At 44.1% G+C, this 18,313-nt stretch overlaps 1 protein-coding gene across 4 annotated transcripts in view; it reads left to right on the top strand.

Annotated features, from left to right (window-relative positions):
- Positions 1-18,313, top strand: part of ATP11C (ATPase phospholipid transporting 11C) — an 81,113-nt gene that overhangs the window by 24,368 nt on the left and 38,432 nt on the right. For all 4 annotated transcript variants that reach the window (XM_063141962.1, XM_063141964.1, XM_063141961.1 and 1 more), the window contains exons 2-7: positions 1,674-1,793; positions 7,667-7,756; positions 9,402-9,482; positions 9,622-9,729; positions 10,879-11,007; positions 16,247-16,350. In XM_063141962.1, coding sequence (XP_062998032.1) covers positions 1,674-1,793; positions 7,667-7,756; positions 9,402-9,482; positions 9,622-9,729; positions 10,879-11,007; positions 16,247-16,350 — 632 coding nt within the window. The remainder of the gene's footprint in view (positions 1-1,673; positions 1,794-7,666; positions 7,757-9,401; positions 9,483-9,621; positions 9,730-10,878; positions 11,008-16,246; positions 16,351-18,313) is intronic.

Raw genomic sequence — 18,313 nt, forward strand, 5'->3', positions numbered from 1 at the left:
GGTCCTGGTGGAAGTAAACAGGAATGTCAATTGACACAAGAAATGCCTTGACCTCACATCAAATATGCTGTCAAGGCCTTGGTGTATGGAAACCCCTGATCCAACAATTGCCTGTGCGTGAGAGTTACCGGTGCACCGTTCCGGGCAAAGATAGATGCCTGGTTGCATTAGGACTATTTTTAATTCTCTCTCCTCACCCCCAGCAATAGGAGGAAAAGCCTTCCTAATTATTATTATTATTTGTTTTTGGGGTTTTTTTTTAGGTTGTGAGCAACTTTTTCCATATCAGAGATGCATAGATGTTGGGAAAAGTTGGAGTGTGTATTGAATTAGATGTATAAAATGCTTTGGAACATGAGCCAAGCTGCTTTAAGTAGGTCACAGCAAAAAATATCTTGAAAAGCTCTTGCCCAATCCGTTTTCCCATTGTTGGAGAAGGCAAATCGGATGAGATGGATTGCGAATTGGACCCAGTATGTTTCTGCCAGCTTTGCCTCCTTTTCTTTAAAAGGGATTCAAAACAACAACAACCTAACCTTTTGGGGAACATTTTCCTTATCGGCTTGCGTACCAAGGGATCCTTGAATGCTCTTTCACCAAACCTGCGTGTTGTAGAGGATTCTAGATATGTGTGTGTGTGTGTGCATTTTTGAGCCTTTCCATACGGAACTGTGCTCTAGAATTCACCCTCTGTTCCTCTGTGGTTTCATGTTGCAAGGGAAGACCGTTAGTGGGCTCTTCCTCCAGTTTTCCCCAGATCAGTTGGAAAACCTGTTGCAGAAGACGGTTCTCCCATCTGAATAGACTTGCTTGCTCATCAGGCTCTGTGCCATGTTCCTCTGGTGAACGTCTATATGACACAGGGCCTTTTTGGTGGTGGAGCCAGGACTGTGGATCTCCCTTCACAAGGGGTGTTCACTTGGCTCCCTCATTAGGAAGATTCGGCCGGCATCAAAACCGTGCTGTTGCTTTCGATTTAACTTAGAAAGCTCTCTGTATGACTAATTGTTTCTTTCCCTTGTTGCATTGTGGTTTTGTTGTTTATGCTGTTACACTGCATGGCCATTTTACTCTTGTTTTTAGATGGTGTTAATTCCTTGTTTTATGTTGCTATTAACTGCTTTGTGGGTTCCCTACGGGATGGAGAGGCAGGGGATGAATGTTTGAAATGAATCAACAAGCTTAGAATTTAGAGAACAGATGAAATGTAAATGGTGCGCCACCAACTCTTGTCTCAAGATGTTCTGTAATTCAGGAAAGGAATAATTACTGCTCGTGCAGGATATAATTGGCAAACGGCATTATTTCCATTGAAGGCTGTAACAGGAGACAGCTTGGAGGGAGGAAAATCTATATCATGTTTTTCAAAAACATGACATAGTTTCCTAGAGGTTCTCACTGTTCAAGAGGGCACGCATGGAACTCCTGGCGAACACAGATTCCAGGGTCCTTCATTCTTTGTAACGTTGGGAGCAACTCCCAAGAGGGCAGGGGGAGCGCCCCCACCATCCAGAGGATGCCCCAGTTCTTTGTGTGCAAAGGACCTCCTGGTTTGCAAGGAGTTTTGGCATTAGGCGCACAAGGGTACAGAATTCAACAAACATAGTAGTGTATTTTCCCAGTGTGTTTCCCAAACGACCACTTAATCATTCTCTTCCTCCCTTGTCTTGTAGCTTGTCGGGGAAGAGAAGCGCGTCGGCACCCGGACCATCCTCGTTGGGCACCACCAAGTCTCCGAAACGGAGGCTTACGTTCCTCAGAAGTTCTGCTCCAACCAAATTGTCTCATCCAAGGTATGTTTGTGCAAGCTCTTGGATGTTTCGTATGAACCCTACTGCTGTGCTTTAATTGCTACATGGTTCCTCCAGCTTACCTCCCCATTTTATCGTTGCAGCAATCCTCTGGGCTAGCTTAGGCTAGGCTTCCTCTGCTGGCTGGGGATAATGAGAGTTGTAGTCCAACACAGCCAGAAAGTACCAGGCTGGCTTAGATTGAAAGGGATTGACTGACCCAAGGGAGCTTTATGGCAGAGTGACTCATCAGCCACCAACCAACCGTGTCCTAGTTCGATACTCTGCCAAATCATGCCACACCTTCCCCAGCCTTGTGCTTTCCAGGTCTTCCAGCACAGTCATGCTAAATGGGAATGATGGGAGTTGCAGTTAGGGATGTACGGGTTTTGTAAAATCCATTCCTTCTGCCTTTCACGAATTCTCAGGTGCCTTTCGTTCCATCGTCTGCTCGCTCATCGACGGGATCTGATTTTTTCCCCGTTTCCTGAACTGGCACAAATTCACATTTGTGGAAATTCACACATGCAGAAATCTGCAAAACTTCCCACAAATGGAGGATGATGATGATGAGTTTACATAATTTTCTACAACTAAATTTGCAGAAAACTCCAGAAAGTAAAAAAATGAAAAAACCCAGTCCACAAGCCCATGGATTTTGTGTGACTCACAAAAAGCCGGTCCACTGCAGAATCTGCAGGTTGGATTCATAGAAATTCAGACTCACTTGATTCCGTTGTGGATTTCTCCAACACCCTTTGTTTCAGTCCAACATATCTGGAGGGCAGGTGGGAGAAGGCTGGTTGAGAGACTCGATCCATAAGTGGACACCTAACAGGGTCATTTTTCAGGTTCTAGTCCTATTCCAGTCTAAAAGTCATACTTCGGTTGATAGAAACATCTTCTTTTACTTTTTTCCAACCTGGTTTACCATTAACCTTATGCCATGAATGCCAAAGATCACTTGTGGTTGCATTTTTTTAAAAAAAAAAATTCTTTTTTTTTTTTAAGTTTACTGTTTGCTAATTTTCTTGTAATTTTGTATTACAAAATATTTTGCAAAGGTTATTAATAACAGTTCCCCGTAGTAACCTATGGCTGCGAGAGCTGGACCATAAGGAAGGCTGAGCAAAGGAAGATAAATGCTTTTGAACTGTGGTGTTGGAGGAAAATTCTGAGAGTGCCTTGGACTGCAAGAAGATCAAACCAGTCCATACTCCAGGAAATAAAGCCAGACTGCTCACTTGAGGGAATGGTATTAAAGGCAAAACTGAAGTACTTTGGCTACATAATGAGAAGACAGGATACCCTGGAGAAGAAGCTGATGCTAGGGAAAGTGGAAGGCAAAGGACAAGATGGATGGATGATATTCTGGAGGTGACAGACTTGACCTTGGGGGAGCTAGGGGTGGCGACAGCCGACAGAAAGCTCTGGTGTGGGCTGGTCCATGAAGTCACGAAGAGTCGGAAATGACTGAACGAATAAATAACAATTAATAACAGTAATAGAAGTGTTAGTTTATTAATGCCTGTGAACGATTTTGGTGTTTATCCATCTGATGTACATATTTTATGGCTATTTAGCAACCTTGGCTGTTTTAAACTTACAAAAGTGTACATCTGTCAGTAACCCAGTCTCACTGGGGGAAGTCCAGTTTTAGTATTGCATGAAAAACATATGCCCATAGTTTTCTTTTTTATAATCTTCCTTTTTGGCACAAAACAGGCGGTCTAAGATTTTTACTTTACATTTACAAGTGGGACCTGCAACAAAAAGTTGTAGCGTGCAGTGGTCCTGCCCAGTATTCTAGCTAGCCAGCTAGGCCTTATTTCAGGTTTCCCTGCTCCATTCAACCTCTCTCTGTTTTGGTGGCTGTTTCTTTATCCCAACTGACACTCAGCTTTCTGCAGCCACTAAGCATGCTCAATCCTTATTGAGCTGCGGTGTGTTCTTTTTTTTGGGGGGGGGGTGTATTCCCCCCCTTCTCCTGCAAACCTTGGGGTTCTCCCAAGCATACTGTTATCTCCCTCTATTTTCTCAGTGGCCCCATTTTTGGCTACGATCATGTCGGCACTCACCACCTGAATTGAGTATTTGAGGGAGTGGTGCCTTGCTCAGAGTTGGTATACCAAGAGAACTGGGATGAAAGACTTAGATGCAGATCACAAGATGAGTATGAGCTAGCAGTGTAATGTGGCTGCAGAAAAAGCAAATGCTATTTTGGGATGCATTAACAGAAGTATAGCTTCCAAATCGCACAAGGTACTGGTTCTCCTCTATTCGGCCCTGCTTAGGCTCAACTTGAGTATTGTGTCCAGTTCTGGGCACCACATTTCAAGAAGGACACAGACAAGCTGGAGGGAGTTTAGAGGAGGGCAACGAGGATGATCAGGGGTCTGGAAACAAAGCCCTATGAGGAGAGACTGAAAGAACTGGGCATGTTTAGCCTGGAGAAGAGTAGAATGGGGGGAGACGTGATAGCACTCTTCAAATTCTTGAAAGGTTCTCACACAGAGAAGGGCCAGGATCTCTTCTCGACCCTCCCAGAGTGCAAGACACGGAATAATGGCTCAAATTACAGGAAGCCAGATTCCGGCTGGACATCAGGAAAAACTTCCTGACTGTTAGAGCAGTATGACAATCAAACCAGTTACCTAGGGAGGTCGTGAGCTCTCCCACACTAGAGGCCTTCAAGAGGCAGCTGGATAGTCATCTGCCAGGGATGCTTTAAGGTGGATTCCTGGCCTTAGAAGTCCGAGGTCCCTTCCAACTCTACTGTTCTATGGTTCTATGGCCTACAATCAAATCTTTAAAACTATCCTCTTATCTGGCAATATTTGAAAAGCAGATTTAATTGATAATTTGCACCAAAACTTCACCTTTTAACAATTCCCCTCCCATGTGCAACAGACAAGTAACTTCATAGGCTACCTATGCTATCACTCTTGAATCTTTTATTATATTTACTGCTGCGGTGACTGGGAAGCCTGTCCTCATTGTGTTGAGCAATGAATGCAGAACAAAAGACTCTCATTTTTCTAAGGCACAAGGGACAGGTGGCTGTTTTAAATGGGCAAAAAGGAATCCCACAAAACAACATGGTGACCTCTGTTAGCCGTTGATATACAATGCATTATGTACATCAAGTGCCACACATTTTTATGTCCCTTTGTGTGCCAGTCAAGGGCTGGATTCACGTAGCTGCTGCTTGTGGCCTGCAAAGTGTCCACCTGCAATTGTGGCATGGTCTGGCGCTCTGGCTCAATGCAAGCTTAACTTCCCTGCTGCTACGGAGCTGGCAGAAAGCCTGATTTTGGGGGGCTTTCCAGGCATGAGAAGCATGCTGGATCTGTTCTGAAGATTGTCCTTTGAGTGGGGAATGTCTGGACTGAGCTGTAGGCAGCCAAGGGGTTTGAGCCAGGAGTCTGAACATTGTAGGTCAGCCTCCCCCAATCTATCCATCCAGATGTGCTGGACTACAACTCCCAGAATTCCCCAGCCAGCATGCTGGCTGGGGGATTCTGGAAGTTGTAGTCCAATACTTCTAATTGACTGACCTTGAACCAGGGAATGCTGACCTAGAACCAGGGAAAGCTGACCTAGAACCTGGGAAGGCAATCATTAACAAGGCGGTGTCCTAGCCAGAACAGGAAGCTTTTATGGCCATCCCTGTTGTGAAGATCCAATGTCTAGCCTGGGTGTGCAGAGCCAGTCCTGAGCCTTGGAATATTTTATTGCCTTAGGAGCTGCACCAACCTATAATCCTGTTGGTTCACCACAGGGAGTGATTGAGCCTGGAGTTTGTGGTTTGGGCTGCTAGCAGCTCCTGCCAGAGTGTAACAAAAGGAATAATCTGAATTAGACCAAGAAACAAAGATAAACCATGCACATGAAAGGAACCAGGCATGGCAACAATTACCTTTGCCGGGTCTCTACTGTGATTTGATTTGAGTGCCTTAAAAAGGGCTTTGAATTCTTCTTATGGCTAACATTATGTTCGCCAGATTGCACAAAAATAACCACATTCAAAATGTATATAAAGTTCTAGTCTTCCTTCATGTGCCTCAACAGGAAGGGGATTTATACTTTCCCAACTTTGTTGTTGTTCATTGTTCATATTATTCCTAGGGCACCAGCAGAAAAGGTTGAAATAAATGTTGGGTTTGATATGTTCTTTCATGGAATTCATCACGCAGGTGTTGATTGGGTATCTTCAGATATCCGTTTGTGCAGGCCACTGCTCAAAGCATCCTACCGTATCTGCAGTCAGGAAACTGTGCCGATGGGTTATTAACGCCATACCTGTTTCACCCACGCATCCACTTTAGAGCATCTTTATAGTACAAACCGTTACTAGACAGACGGCGGTTTTGAAACTGAAAATAGCATCCCTACACTGAACAGTAGCTTGAGAAGAGCAGAAATTGAAGGAGGGCTGGGATTTTGGAGCTGGCAGCCAGTGGACGTCCTTCTCCTTGATTTGGCATGTTGAAGCATGTGAGAAGCAAGAGAAGTCGAGAGGTGGTTGAGTGTAAAGGCCTTAGCACCATGGTGCTGGAGCAATGCATTTAGCAGACTTGGAAATGTTGCCTCTTCTACCAGTTTGGGGAAGTATATTCCACTTCCAACGTTAGAGTCCTTAAGAGTGTTGCTTATACAGCAATGCAGTCACAGTCACTTTTCCTCAACATTCCCAATATTTTTGCTTTTCAAGCCAGGAGAGGAGATCTCAATCTCCTCCTCCTCCTCTTCCAAAAAAACCCCTTTCTTTGCTTTCACATCTCCGACTCTGATAATTGAGTATCTGGACTTATGCCTTAAAGATTTTGCAAATATTTATATATTTATACCAACTGCGCCCTTATCTGGATGGAGATAGCCTAGCTACAGTTATCCATGCTCTGATAACCTCTCGTTTGGATTACTGCAATGCGTTATACGTGGGGCTGCCTTTGAAAACGGTCCGGAAGCTTCAGCTGGTACAAAACAGGGCAGCACGTTTACTAACAGGGACTGGCCGACGAGACCACATCACGCCAGTCCTTTTCCAGCTTCATTGGCTGCCAGTCCAGGTCCGGGCCTGATTCAAAGTGCTGGTATTAACATTTAAAGCCCTAAACAGCTTGGGGCCAGGTTATCTGAAGGAACGCCTCCTCCCATATGTACCTGCCTGGACCCTAAGGTCATCCTCAGGGGTCCTTCTCCACGAGCCCCTGCCAAAGGAAGTGAGGCAGGTGGCTACCAGGAGGAGGGCCTTCTCTGCTGTGGCACCCCGGCTGTGGAATGAGCTCCCTAAGGAGGTTCGCTTGGCACCTACATTATATGCTTTTAGATGCCAGGTGAAGACCTTTTTATTCTCCCAGCATTTTAACAGTCTATAAATAAATGTTAACTCGGTGTTATAAATTTGTAATTTTGTATTGCTGCTGTTTTTATCTGGTTGAGCTTTTATATTGTATTTTATATTATGGTTTTATACTGTTGTTTTATACTTTGAATGTTTTTAATTTTTGTGAACCGCCCAGAGAGCTCCGGCTATTGGGCGGTATAGAAATGTAATTAATAAATAAATAATAAATAAAATAAATATATTGATGGGGAAAGGAGCATGCATATTGCTCATGGGGGATTGGCAGCTGTGCAAGCTCTTCACAGGCAGAGTCAGATAGTTTCCCCCTTTCTCGAGTATGAGTGTGCCTTTTCACATTTTAAAAGCCATGCCTTCTTATCAAGGCTTTTCTGCAAAATGTATTGTTACTTTGTGAACTGGAATAATGACATGTCTCTTTCCTTAGCTGTGGTTGTACAGTCTTCAGAGGATGTCTTTGTTAGTTGTATTCATGGTTCATTCCTTCTTCCTTGCTTCTGTCCTGTAGTACACAGTGTGGAATTTTCTCCCAAAGAATCTCTTTGAACAGTTCCGAAGAATTGCCAACTTTTACTTCCTTATCATCTTCCTTGTACAGGTAAGACCACTTTTGAAGAAGAAGGGTGTTGGCGGATATCTTGCGTTCTTTCTTCCCTTTGTCTTTTTAGAAATTGTACCTTGAAATTTTTCAGGGCCATCCTGCTAAAAGAATGCTATGCCTGAAGAATGAATGAAAGTCTAAGATTGTGGATGTGCATTTTCAAAACACAATAGCTGTTGCAAAATTTGACCTTGTCAAAGACTGTGGAATAATGACGGGTGACATGCTTTAATGATCCAGTTATGCTTATCTTTAATGATCAGGGATACATTCCTGCCTCCCTATCTGTAATGAGACTCTAAAATGCCTCCCGGATCTGGACAGGGGCCATATGAATGCGGAAGTAAGCTTCTGCTTGTGGCATTTCGAACAGGATGGGGAAACAACGCACACAAATGTGTGTACTGCATTTGCTTCCACTTCCTGGTTCATTTAGCTAGGGCTATGCATGTGGTTCCCTTGTTTAAAAAGCAGAAATCCAGCATATCAGCTGAGGGCAAAGAGGGGAACAAGATTTATCCTTCCTCCCATTCCTGCAAAACAGCTGATAGATGGTAGAATCATAGAATAGTAGAGTTGGAAGGAGCCTATAAGACCATCGAGTCCAACCCCCTGCTCAATGCAGGAATCTACCCTACAGCATACTTGACAGATGGTTGTCCAGCTGCCTCTTGAAGTCCTCTAGTGTGGGAGAACCCACAACCTCCCTAGGTAACTGGTTCCACTGTCATACTGCTCTAACAGTCAGGAAGTTTTTCCTGATGTCCAGTATTTCAGAAAGGTCTCTCTCCCTGTAGCCAAGTGGAAGCACCCTGTTGGATCAGAGCTTCTTTGGCAACGTATTTGTCCTGGGTTTTTATCAAGTTAAAAGCAGTAACTCTCATAGATAAAGGGACACGACTTGGCCTCTTCCTTGTAGGTTGGAGCGTTCCTCCGACTTTGCTAAACGGAGTGTGTTGAGCTCACTGCTGCGGTGTTCATGACAACCGCATCACGTCAGCACCGAAGATGAAACGCTTTGCCAGTGTGCATGTCATCCTTGTGTTGGGGATGAGACGTTAATGATCTCCGAAGAAGTCACTCTGGCTCATAAAAATGATAATGCTAAGACAGCGTCATCGGTTAGACACGTCTTCTAGATAACGCAAGTCCGGTGCGGAGCAATCAGGGCCGGTTCCAAAATCTCAGAATTAGGAATTACGTCGTCACACAAAAAAAGGACAGCTGACTGCTGTTTCCTAACGGGCTGCATTTCAGCTTGCCAGGAACAACATATAGCAAATGCCTGCGGGGCTTTAACTAGGAAGAGGTTAAAAGCAAGGCTATATTTAACTTGAAAGAAATCAAAGTACTGCCATTAGCCACGGATGTGGGATTTTCACTCTTCCATTGCTGTGCAAATAAGCATTGGAGGAAAAAAATGTGTTTCTCCTCCTTCCCCCCCTTTTTTTACTCCTTAATGAGCATGCCCAGAAATTCCCAGAAAACTTTCCAACAATGAACTGCTCACAAGTGTCTTCGCATGTCAGTTTGCGTCTATTGCTTATAGAAATTGAGGGTGTTGAATCTCTCATCAATACTCCTTAATACTCTTTGCCTCTTACAAATGTAAATAACGTGGCTTCCCCTCCCTCTTCTCCAGGTCATAGTAGACACACCAACGAGCCCGGTTACGAGCGGACTTCCTCTGTTCTTTGTTATTACCGTCACAGCTTTTAAGCAGGTACTTTCCTTAAGGGATCATATTTATGTTGAGTTTTCTAAATGGCGGGGCAGCACACCTCTCCCGCCGCTTCCATTTTTTTGACTTGGTTTCCTTCCTCCGAGACTTGGGCCACACTGAGTTCCTCTTGTGCCTTCAGGGTTATGAGGACTGGCTGCGGCACAGGGCCGATGGGGAGGTGAACAACAGCACGGTCTTCGTGGTGGAAGATGGAAAGCTTGTGAAGAAAGAGTGTGAAGGAATTATGGTAATGAGGCAGCAGCGGGGGAGAGAAGGGTGTTTGGGTTCCTTTGGGAGGTCGTGGGAAGCGTTAGCGGGCTTGGGCAAAGAATCCGAGCCCTAGGAAGCCTGTCTCAGTACTAGAAGCCTTTTCGACTGGAGATTTGGGCTTGAAGTGAAACTCTCGCCTCCCCTAGTTGTTTCCACAATTAATATTTATTTTATTTATTTATTTATTATACTTATATACTGCTCCCATAGCCAGGGCTCTCTGGGCGGTTTACAGAAATTCTAAAATTGAGATAAAACAAGAATACAAAATTTAAAACTCTAAAACACAGTACATAAAAACATAGAGCATTAAAAACCAATTAAAAACTAAACATGTGGGTAATTAGGATGTGCCGCCATATTAAGAAATCCTTTACAGAGATAAACTGGCTGTTTCAGCCGCCTTTTCCTCACTCTTGAAATGGTTATGAGCCTTGCATTTGTCAAATCGCCTGGTCGCCAAAGAATTCCGTGCAGGCGAGTGGAATGGGCTGCTGGAGGAGATGGCGGTCCCCCATGGGTCTACTTGTAACCTGCTAAAGACTGGTAGCCTGCATTTCAATCCTGGCTGTGGCAGAAGCTGCGACTACCATCTTAGCAGGCTAGTAACCCGTGGGCTGATGTACAAGGCTGTCCCATGTACGTCTGAATCAGGCAAGCCATGTTTTTAAGGTGGATTTCCAGTTCTGAGGTGGAGACACGTGATTGCTTGGTTTGGATGCGGTGGCGAACTTGCTGATTTACCTAGACAAAAGAGTAAGGGAGAGAATTGGGAGCAGGCAAGGGGAGGAAGACGTGCGTGAGCCCCAGCAATGGTCAGTTTGGCTAAACATAAGAGCGGAGTCAAGAGAACGGATCAAAGTGCCACCGGGTTTGCCATGCAGTAGCAAGGAAAGCTTTCAGATGTAAACATACTTTGCCTCCCAGCAGCCATTAGGCAAATAGGTTTCAAATAGGCCTCCCTAAGCAGGTGGTTTGAGGGAGGGGGTCAGGAAACACCATGGAGAAAGCCCCACCCTATACCCGGTTTCATTTTACCAAGGGATGGGGAGGAATATGTACAGCACCATTACTACACGTAGCTGAGGTTCTTTAACAGTGCAGTGTAATCGGTTTTGATTTTCAGGTTGGCGATATCGTAGAAGTGTCGGCGGATGAAACCTTTCCTTGCGATCTGATATTCCTCGCATCGAGTAGCAAGGACGGCTCCTGTTATGTCACTACAGCTAGCCTGGATGGAGAATCAAATGTCAAGGTAATGGAATGGGTAAACAGCACAGGCCGACCTGGAGCCCTTTTATCTGTCCTAAGCTTTGAGGACGACGTGGCAGATTTGTGTCTGGGTTTCACTTGCCCGTGGAGCTTCACATGAGTCTCTGCGTGTTCATGTTTTTATTTATTTTATTTTATTATTTATTACATTCCTACACCGCCCAAGAGCTGAAGTCCTATGTAAGAATGTAAAAGGCCCATCATAGCCAGCGTTCCACTCTCCATCTTGGCTAACCAGATGGAGTCCAGACAGATGTCCCAGCAGGGCACGAAGGGAGTAATTCTCCCCCTGCTATTCCCCCCCCCCATCCCTGTACACAACTGGCATTCCATGTTGTGTCTGAACATGGATGTTCCATATAATTGTTGTGTGCAATAGCCATTGCTAGACGTAAACCGCCCAGAGAGCTTCGGCTATGAGGCGGTATGTACATTTAATAAATAAATAATAAATATTTAATGTGTTGTGTTCTCTTCTAAAGTTATTTAAGGTAATGATCATTATTGAGGGCCAGCCCTTCCATTAGGCAGAGTGAAGCAGTTGCCTCAGGTGGCAAATGCTGGGGGACGGCAGCACAATGTTGGGGGAGAGAGCCGTGGGCCATGCGGCCTACCTTGTACCCCCTGTGCTAGCTCGTCACCTGCAGGTGCAGTAGAGGACACTGTCCCATTGCCAATGCTGAAGGAAGATTCAACTGCCCGTCCAATTGGCATTTTTACGTGGATGGGGAGAGAACACCATCTTGTTTTTTCCCTCAGGCAGCAAAATGTCTTGGGCCGGCCCTGTCATTGCTCAATGAAATGTGTGCACACACCCTCCTCCTGCAACACCCCCTCCCGCCACTAATGAGCAGTTCCCTTTCTGTGCGTCAAGGGTGGGCAACTTGTACCCCTCCAGATGTTTTTGGCTACGACTTCCACCACTATTGGCTATGCCAGCTAGGGCTAATGGAAGTTGTAGGCCCAAACATCTGGACGGAACAAGTGGCCTGCCCTGGCTTTGCATGGATGCTTCCATGGCAATGAACTTGTGCAAAACACCGACGCAGTAATAGTTGATTCCCCATCTTGACGCCCTCCTCACTTGCAAGGAAGCAGCGTTGGTTTTATTTGAACTCGCCTCCAGCTACTTCTTGCCTCTTCCTGTTTTACAAGAGCAAAATGCAACAGGATATGTGGTAGAGAAGGAATGCGTGTAAAACACTGAATGACCTCTTTTTATGAGTCGCCGACGCGGAAACTATTTTAACTGCCCCAGACCTCTGCGCTCTACCCCCAAGTTGTGAAATGTCAGGTTTTCAAACGCCATTAATCATCTCCCGCCGCTGATGCAATAGAGCTGTTTCCCATCCTGCTTGAAACGAGGGGAATTTAGAGATCATGAACGCAGGAAGCATTCGGGTGAGTTTTGTTTATAAAGATGGATTACGGTAATGCATCTTGGCGACGGCCTTGATTTACAGCTCTCGAGTAGCTTCTAGAAATAGAACCTCTGTAAAAAAATAATAATAATAAGGTGAATTTTAGATGTTTGGGGGGGGTCGTCCTTCTAATTTGGAGAAAAATCCAATCCACATACCCAGAGATACAGAAAATAGTGCTGTTCTCCTCCAGTATTTAACTCTCACACTTGATTACCTCAAAGAGATCCTGGGTCAGCTCCCTGGAGGAGCCAAAACATCTGGTGAAACATCTGTAGGTTTTCATGGAATCTGGAGTTGCGGAACAATTCTTCTCCAATAGGTCTCTGGAATAAAGCTCATTAAGTCTGTTCTGTGACTTTACTAAACAGGGGAAGTCCTTTGTAAATAATTTCTAGCGCAATCCTAACCACATTGACGCAGAAGTAAGCTTCCCTGGGATTGCAGCCCTGCGAAGAGGAAATGAGCATCGTGTTCAGCACAGAGACCTGTCCTTAAAACTTAATTCTGTATTGTTGCTTCTTAATGAACTGGAAACAATTTGGTCCAAACCCTGGGCTTTTTTAGACTTAAATTACAGTGTACCCATTTATAAGAGGTCCCTACAACCTGGCCTAGTACTGGGGAATAAGGTTTGCAGCCTGTAATTCAACCTTGGACTCAGGCAGCACAGTTACATTAGAAATGGATGCACATATATACTTAAGTAGTATTTAAAACATTTATTAACTAAAAAGAAAGAAAGAAAGGAAACCTAATATATTCAAGACAGCTTTAGAAAGAAGACGGTACTGGTCACCGAGGTAGGACAGGAAGAGAGACCGAGACATAATTTACCCTGAGAGTGCCGAATCTTTCAGCTGAAGGGCTGAATTCCACTTTGGAGAATCTCTTGGGGGCCCACAGTGTGGGTAGGAGTTGAATGAAAAAAGGGGTAAAAGGGGAGGTGCCAAAAATACTAGCAAGTTTTAACTGCTAGTAACTAAGCCTTTGGAGAGGCGTTTCAATCTTTTAGGGCACAATGCTATGCATATTTAGACAGGAAAAAAGTCCTACAATTCATGCTGGCTGGGGAATGCTATGAGTTGTGGGATCTCGCCCACCTCCGTCTCAATATGCATAGAATTGCACCTTCAGAATAAGGGGTGGGGAAACTGCAGAAAAGCTGGGAACCCACTGAACAATCGGTGCTCAGGGAAGTGAGGGCTGGGCGAGGGGAAGGAGGCGTGGTCTTCTATAGTTCTGTACCTCTGCTTGCGTTTTCATGGATTCTACAGTGTCGTTGGTTGCAGTGTCTGTTCACGGACAGATTCGAATTTATTTCCCCCTGTTATGTGGAAAAATGCACAACTAGTTCTATAAGAAAGCCTGCAACAAGATTCATGATTTATGTTAGTCCGTAATATTGAACATATTTCTCCATTCCATTTGACTTTTCTGCGTGTATTATTTTCCAGCATAGCATAGATCTCAGCAGAAACGGTTATGTTTTCCTGGGAATGAATTTGCATACATTTTGGGAAAGTGAAAAAATACAGGAGTCCGCGGACTCTGCACATCCCGGGGAGGCCGGTCAGCAGCAGATTCTGCAAGTTGGATCTGAACTCATTTTAGCCAGTCACAAATTTCTCCAGGATCCCTTGCTACAACTTCATACTATCAGCTGTAGCTTGCTTAAAAACCACAAACCTAATACTTGGCTGTCTGGTGAGATTGATAAACAAATGGTCAAAGAACACCTAATTTCCTTGAATGAGTTCAAATCCCCAGGGCCCGATGAACTGCATCCAAGAGTAATGAAGGAGCTAGCGGAAGAACTCTCAGAACCTTTGTCTATTATCTTTGCAAAATCATGGAAGACGGGTGAGGTGCCGGACGACTGGAGGAGGGCTAACGTTGTCCCTATCTTCAAAAAGGGCAAAAAGGAGGAACCTGGGAACTACAGACCAGTCAGCCTGACATCCATCCCTGGGAAAATTCTGGAGCAGATTATAAAGAAGTCAATCTGTAAACACCTTGAAATCAATGCAGTGATTACTAGAAGCCAACATGGATTTGTCAGGAACAAATCCTGTCAGACTAATTTGATCTCATTTTTTGATAGGATAACCTCCCTTGTGGACTGTGGGAATGCTGTGGATGTCATATATCTTGACTTCAGCAAAGCTTTTGACAAAGTACCACATGACATTCTGATTAACAAACTAGCTAAAAGTGGGCTAGATGGAACAACTATTAGGTGGATCCACAGTTGGCTACAGAATCGGACTCAAAGAGTACTTATCAATGGAACCTTCTCAAACTGGGGAGAGGCAACGAGTGGGGTGCCGCAGGGCTCAGTCCTGGGCCCAGTGCTCTTCAACATTTTTATTAATGATTTGGACGAGGAGGTGCAGGGAACGCTGATCAAATTTGCAGATGACACCAAATTGGGTGGGATAGCTAATACCCTGGAAGACAGAAACAAACTTCAAAGTGATCTTGATAGGCTGGAGTGCTGGGCTGAAAACAACAGAATGAAATTTAATAGGGATAAATGCCAAGTTCTACATTTAGGGAATAGAAACCAAATGCACAGTTACAAGATGGGGGACACTTGGCTCAGCAATACTACAAATGAGAAAGATCTTGGAATTGTTGTAGATCACAAGCTGAATATGAGCCAACAGTGCGATATGGCTGCAAGAAAGGCAAATGCTATTTTGGGCTGCATTAATAGAAGTATAGCTTCCAAATCACGTGAGGTACTGGTTCCTCTCTATTCGGCCCTGGTTAGGCCTCATCTAGAGTATTGCGTCCAGTTCTGGGCTCCACAATTCAAGAAGGACGCAGACAAGCTGGAGCGTGTTCAGAAGAGGGCAACGAGGATGATCAGAGGTCTAGAAACAAAGCCCTATGAAGAGAGACTGAAAGAACTGGGCATGTTTAGCCTGGAGAAGAGAAGATTGAGGGGAGACATGATAGCACTCTTCAAATACTTAAAAGGTTGTCACACAGAGGAGGGCCAGGATCTCTTCTCGATCCTCCCAGAGTGCAGGACACGGAATAACGGGCTCAAGTTAAAGGAAGCCAGATTCCGGCTGGACATCAGGAAAAACTTCCTGACTGTTAGAGCAGTGCGACGGTGGAATCAGCTACCTAGGGAGGTTGTGGGCTCTCCCACACTAGAGGCATTCAAGAGGCAGCTGGACAACCATCTGTCAGGGATGCTTTAGGGTGGATTCCTGCATTGAGCAGGGGGTTGGACTCGATGGCCTTGTAGGCCCCTTCCAACTCTGCTATTCTATGATTCTATGATTCTATGAATTCATAGACGTTTCTGCTAATTGCTATTTCCCCTTTTCTGTTTTTCTAATTAAAAAATCAACTAGTTTTTACTTGAGACTACAGGCTTTTTATTTATAAAGGCCCCTAACTTTCATCAAACTAAACTTCTATATGCTAACTTGTTTATTTTATGGGTGTTAATTCCCTACAATATAAATAGCTTAGCATGCTTTTCTATTTTGTTGACAGATCCTTAAACAAACTAAAAAACAGAAGCACGTCTGCCTTCCTTTATAGCCTAAAGCACTCTTGCGGTGCCTTATAAATAATTTTAAAAACTAGGCAATAAAATTACAATAAATCCAAGAAAAGATGGCTAAAATGCAGATTGAAATCGATTCCTGGCAGCATTTTCAGCTGCAAGATGACAGAGGAGCTCCGTAATTTGTTAAAAATCACACGTCAACCGCTCTCTGGATTCTCAGAGGATGTCCAACAGTTGCTTACCAGTTTTCTCTCTCCGTCTCTCTCTAGACTCACTACACTGTGCAAGATACTGCCAAACTCTGTACGTGCCAAGCCATGGATTGCCTTACCGCCACGATAGAATGTGAACAGCCCCAACCAGACCTCTACAGGTACGTTCGGGGATGTAAACTTTCTGAGCAGTTCACTGCGTTTCGTTTTGCCCTGACCCTGGCAAGCATTTGACTACTGAGTTAAAACTCCGGGTGTGGTAGGCTCTGCTTTGCCTGTATGGATGGGCTTCACATGGTTTGATTTGGTTTATTACATTGATCACCAGCTGCAAGTTGGAGTCCTACCACGTCCTGGGAGAGCAGGTAGCTAGCAGTTCCATGGGCTTCTTCTGGCTGGGATTATGAACTAGAAAGCTGCGTTATACAGAGCCAGACCGTTGGTCCATCTAATTTAGTATTAGTCCGGATTAGACATGTGAAGGTCCAGGGGGGGAAAAAAATGGGGAAAATTGGGGGGGGGGATTCCCCCCACCTGTTTTTTTCCAAAGCCTTTTTTGTGAAAAATTGAAAAAAAAAAAGGATTATGGTATGTTTTATTTTAGCATGGTGAATAAAATGTTTAAGACATAAATAATTGTCTTTGTCACTAATGCTGATGGTTTCTTCTGCTTTTGTTTTAATAGTTTTTTGTCTGCTCTTCATGAGCTGGCAGAGCCTCGTGTGGCGCAGAGCGGTAAAGCAGCAGTTTCTGCAGCTGAAACTCTCCCCACGGCCTGAGTTCAATCCCAGCGGAAGCTGGTTTCAGGCAGCCGGCTCGGGTCGACTCAGCCTTCCATCCTCCTGAAGTCGGTAAAATGAGTACCCAGTTAGCTGGGGGAAAGGTAATCACAATCGGGGAAGGCAACGGCAAACCACCCTAAGACCTGCCAAGAAAACGTCAGCGAAAGCTGGCGTCCCTCCAAGAGTCAGTAATGACTCAGTGCTTGCACGAGAGGTTCCTTTCCTTTTCATGAGCTGGCAAAAACAAAGAGGTTCCTTACAGTTCAGGAGCTTGTAGCTCCATTCGTTACCAAAACAAAATTTAAAAATATATACTAAAAAGTAAATTCAGTTTGTAATAATGGTTGAATACACTGTACTTTTATTTATTTATTTATTTATTTATTGCATTTCTATACCGCCCAATAGCCGAAGCTCTCTGGGCGGTTTACAAATTTAAGACAATTCAAAACAAAACAACAGTATAAAACCACAATATAAAATACAATATGAAAGCACAACCAAGATAAAAACAGCAGCAATGCAAAAATACAAATTTAAAATACAATTTTAAAACAGTTCAAAGTTAAAATTAATTTATAGACTGTTAAAATACTGGGAGAGTAAAAAGGTCTTCACCTGGCATATAAAAGTATATAATGTAGGCGCCAAGCGAACCTCCTTAGGGAGCTCATTCCACAGCCGGGGTGCCACAGCAGAGAAGACCAGGCTCCTGGTAGCCACCTGCCTCACTTCCTTTGGCAGGCGCTCACAGTATATTATTTATTTATTTAATTAATTACATTTATATACCGCCCCACAGCCGAAGCGCTCTGGGCGGTTTATAACAATTAAAAATAGTAAACATTAAAAGTATACAAAAATTAAAAAAACATAAAAACCGTATAAAAACAACAGTATCCATTTAAAAACAACAATTCTGGGGTCCATTAAAAACAAACTTAACGTAGTTAAATGCTGTTAAAATGCCTGGGAGAAGAGGAAAGTCTTGTGATAATTTTATGCCAAACCAACTTGTAACTAATTACTTTTTATGTTCCTAAAGTGACAAAGTGACTTTCAATCTGTAAAAAGTGCTAATATTTCATTTATTTCGATTTTTCCTGAAAAAAAAACAGACACACGCACCCCGGTTGTTTTCCATGGCTGCAAAATCTCCAGAAATTTTGCATCTCTAGTCTGGATCGTCTACCCCAGGGGTGGGAAGACTAGATCTGCAGATGTTTTGATCTTCAACTCCCAGAAGCCCTTGTCAGAAGGTCTAATGGCCAGGAATGCTGGGAGTTGAAGTTCCAAAGTCCTAGAGATCTACTTTCTGTCCACCCCTGGCCTACCGTGACTG

The sequence above is a fragment of the Elgaria multicarinata genome, chromosome 15, assembly GCF_023053635.1.
Source record: "Elgaria multicarinata webbii isolate HBS135686 ecotype San Diego chromosome 15, rElgMul1.1.pri, whole genome shotgun sequence".
Lineage (NCBI taxonomy): Eukaryota > Metazoa > Chordata > Lepidosauria > Squamata > Anguidae > Elgaria > Elgaria multicarinata.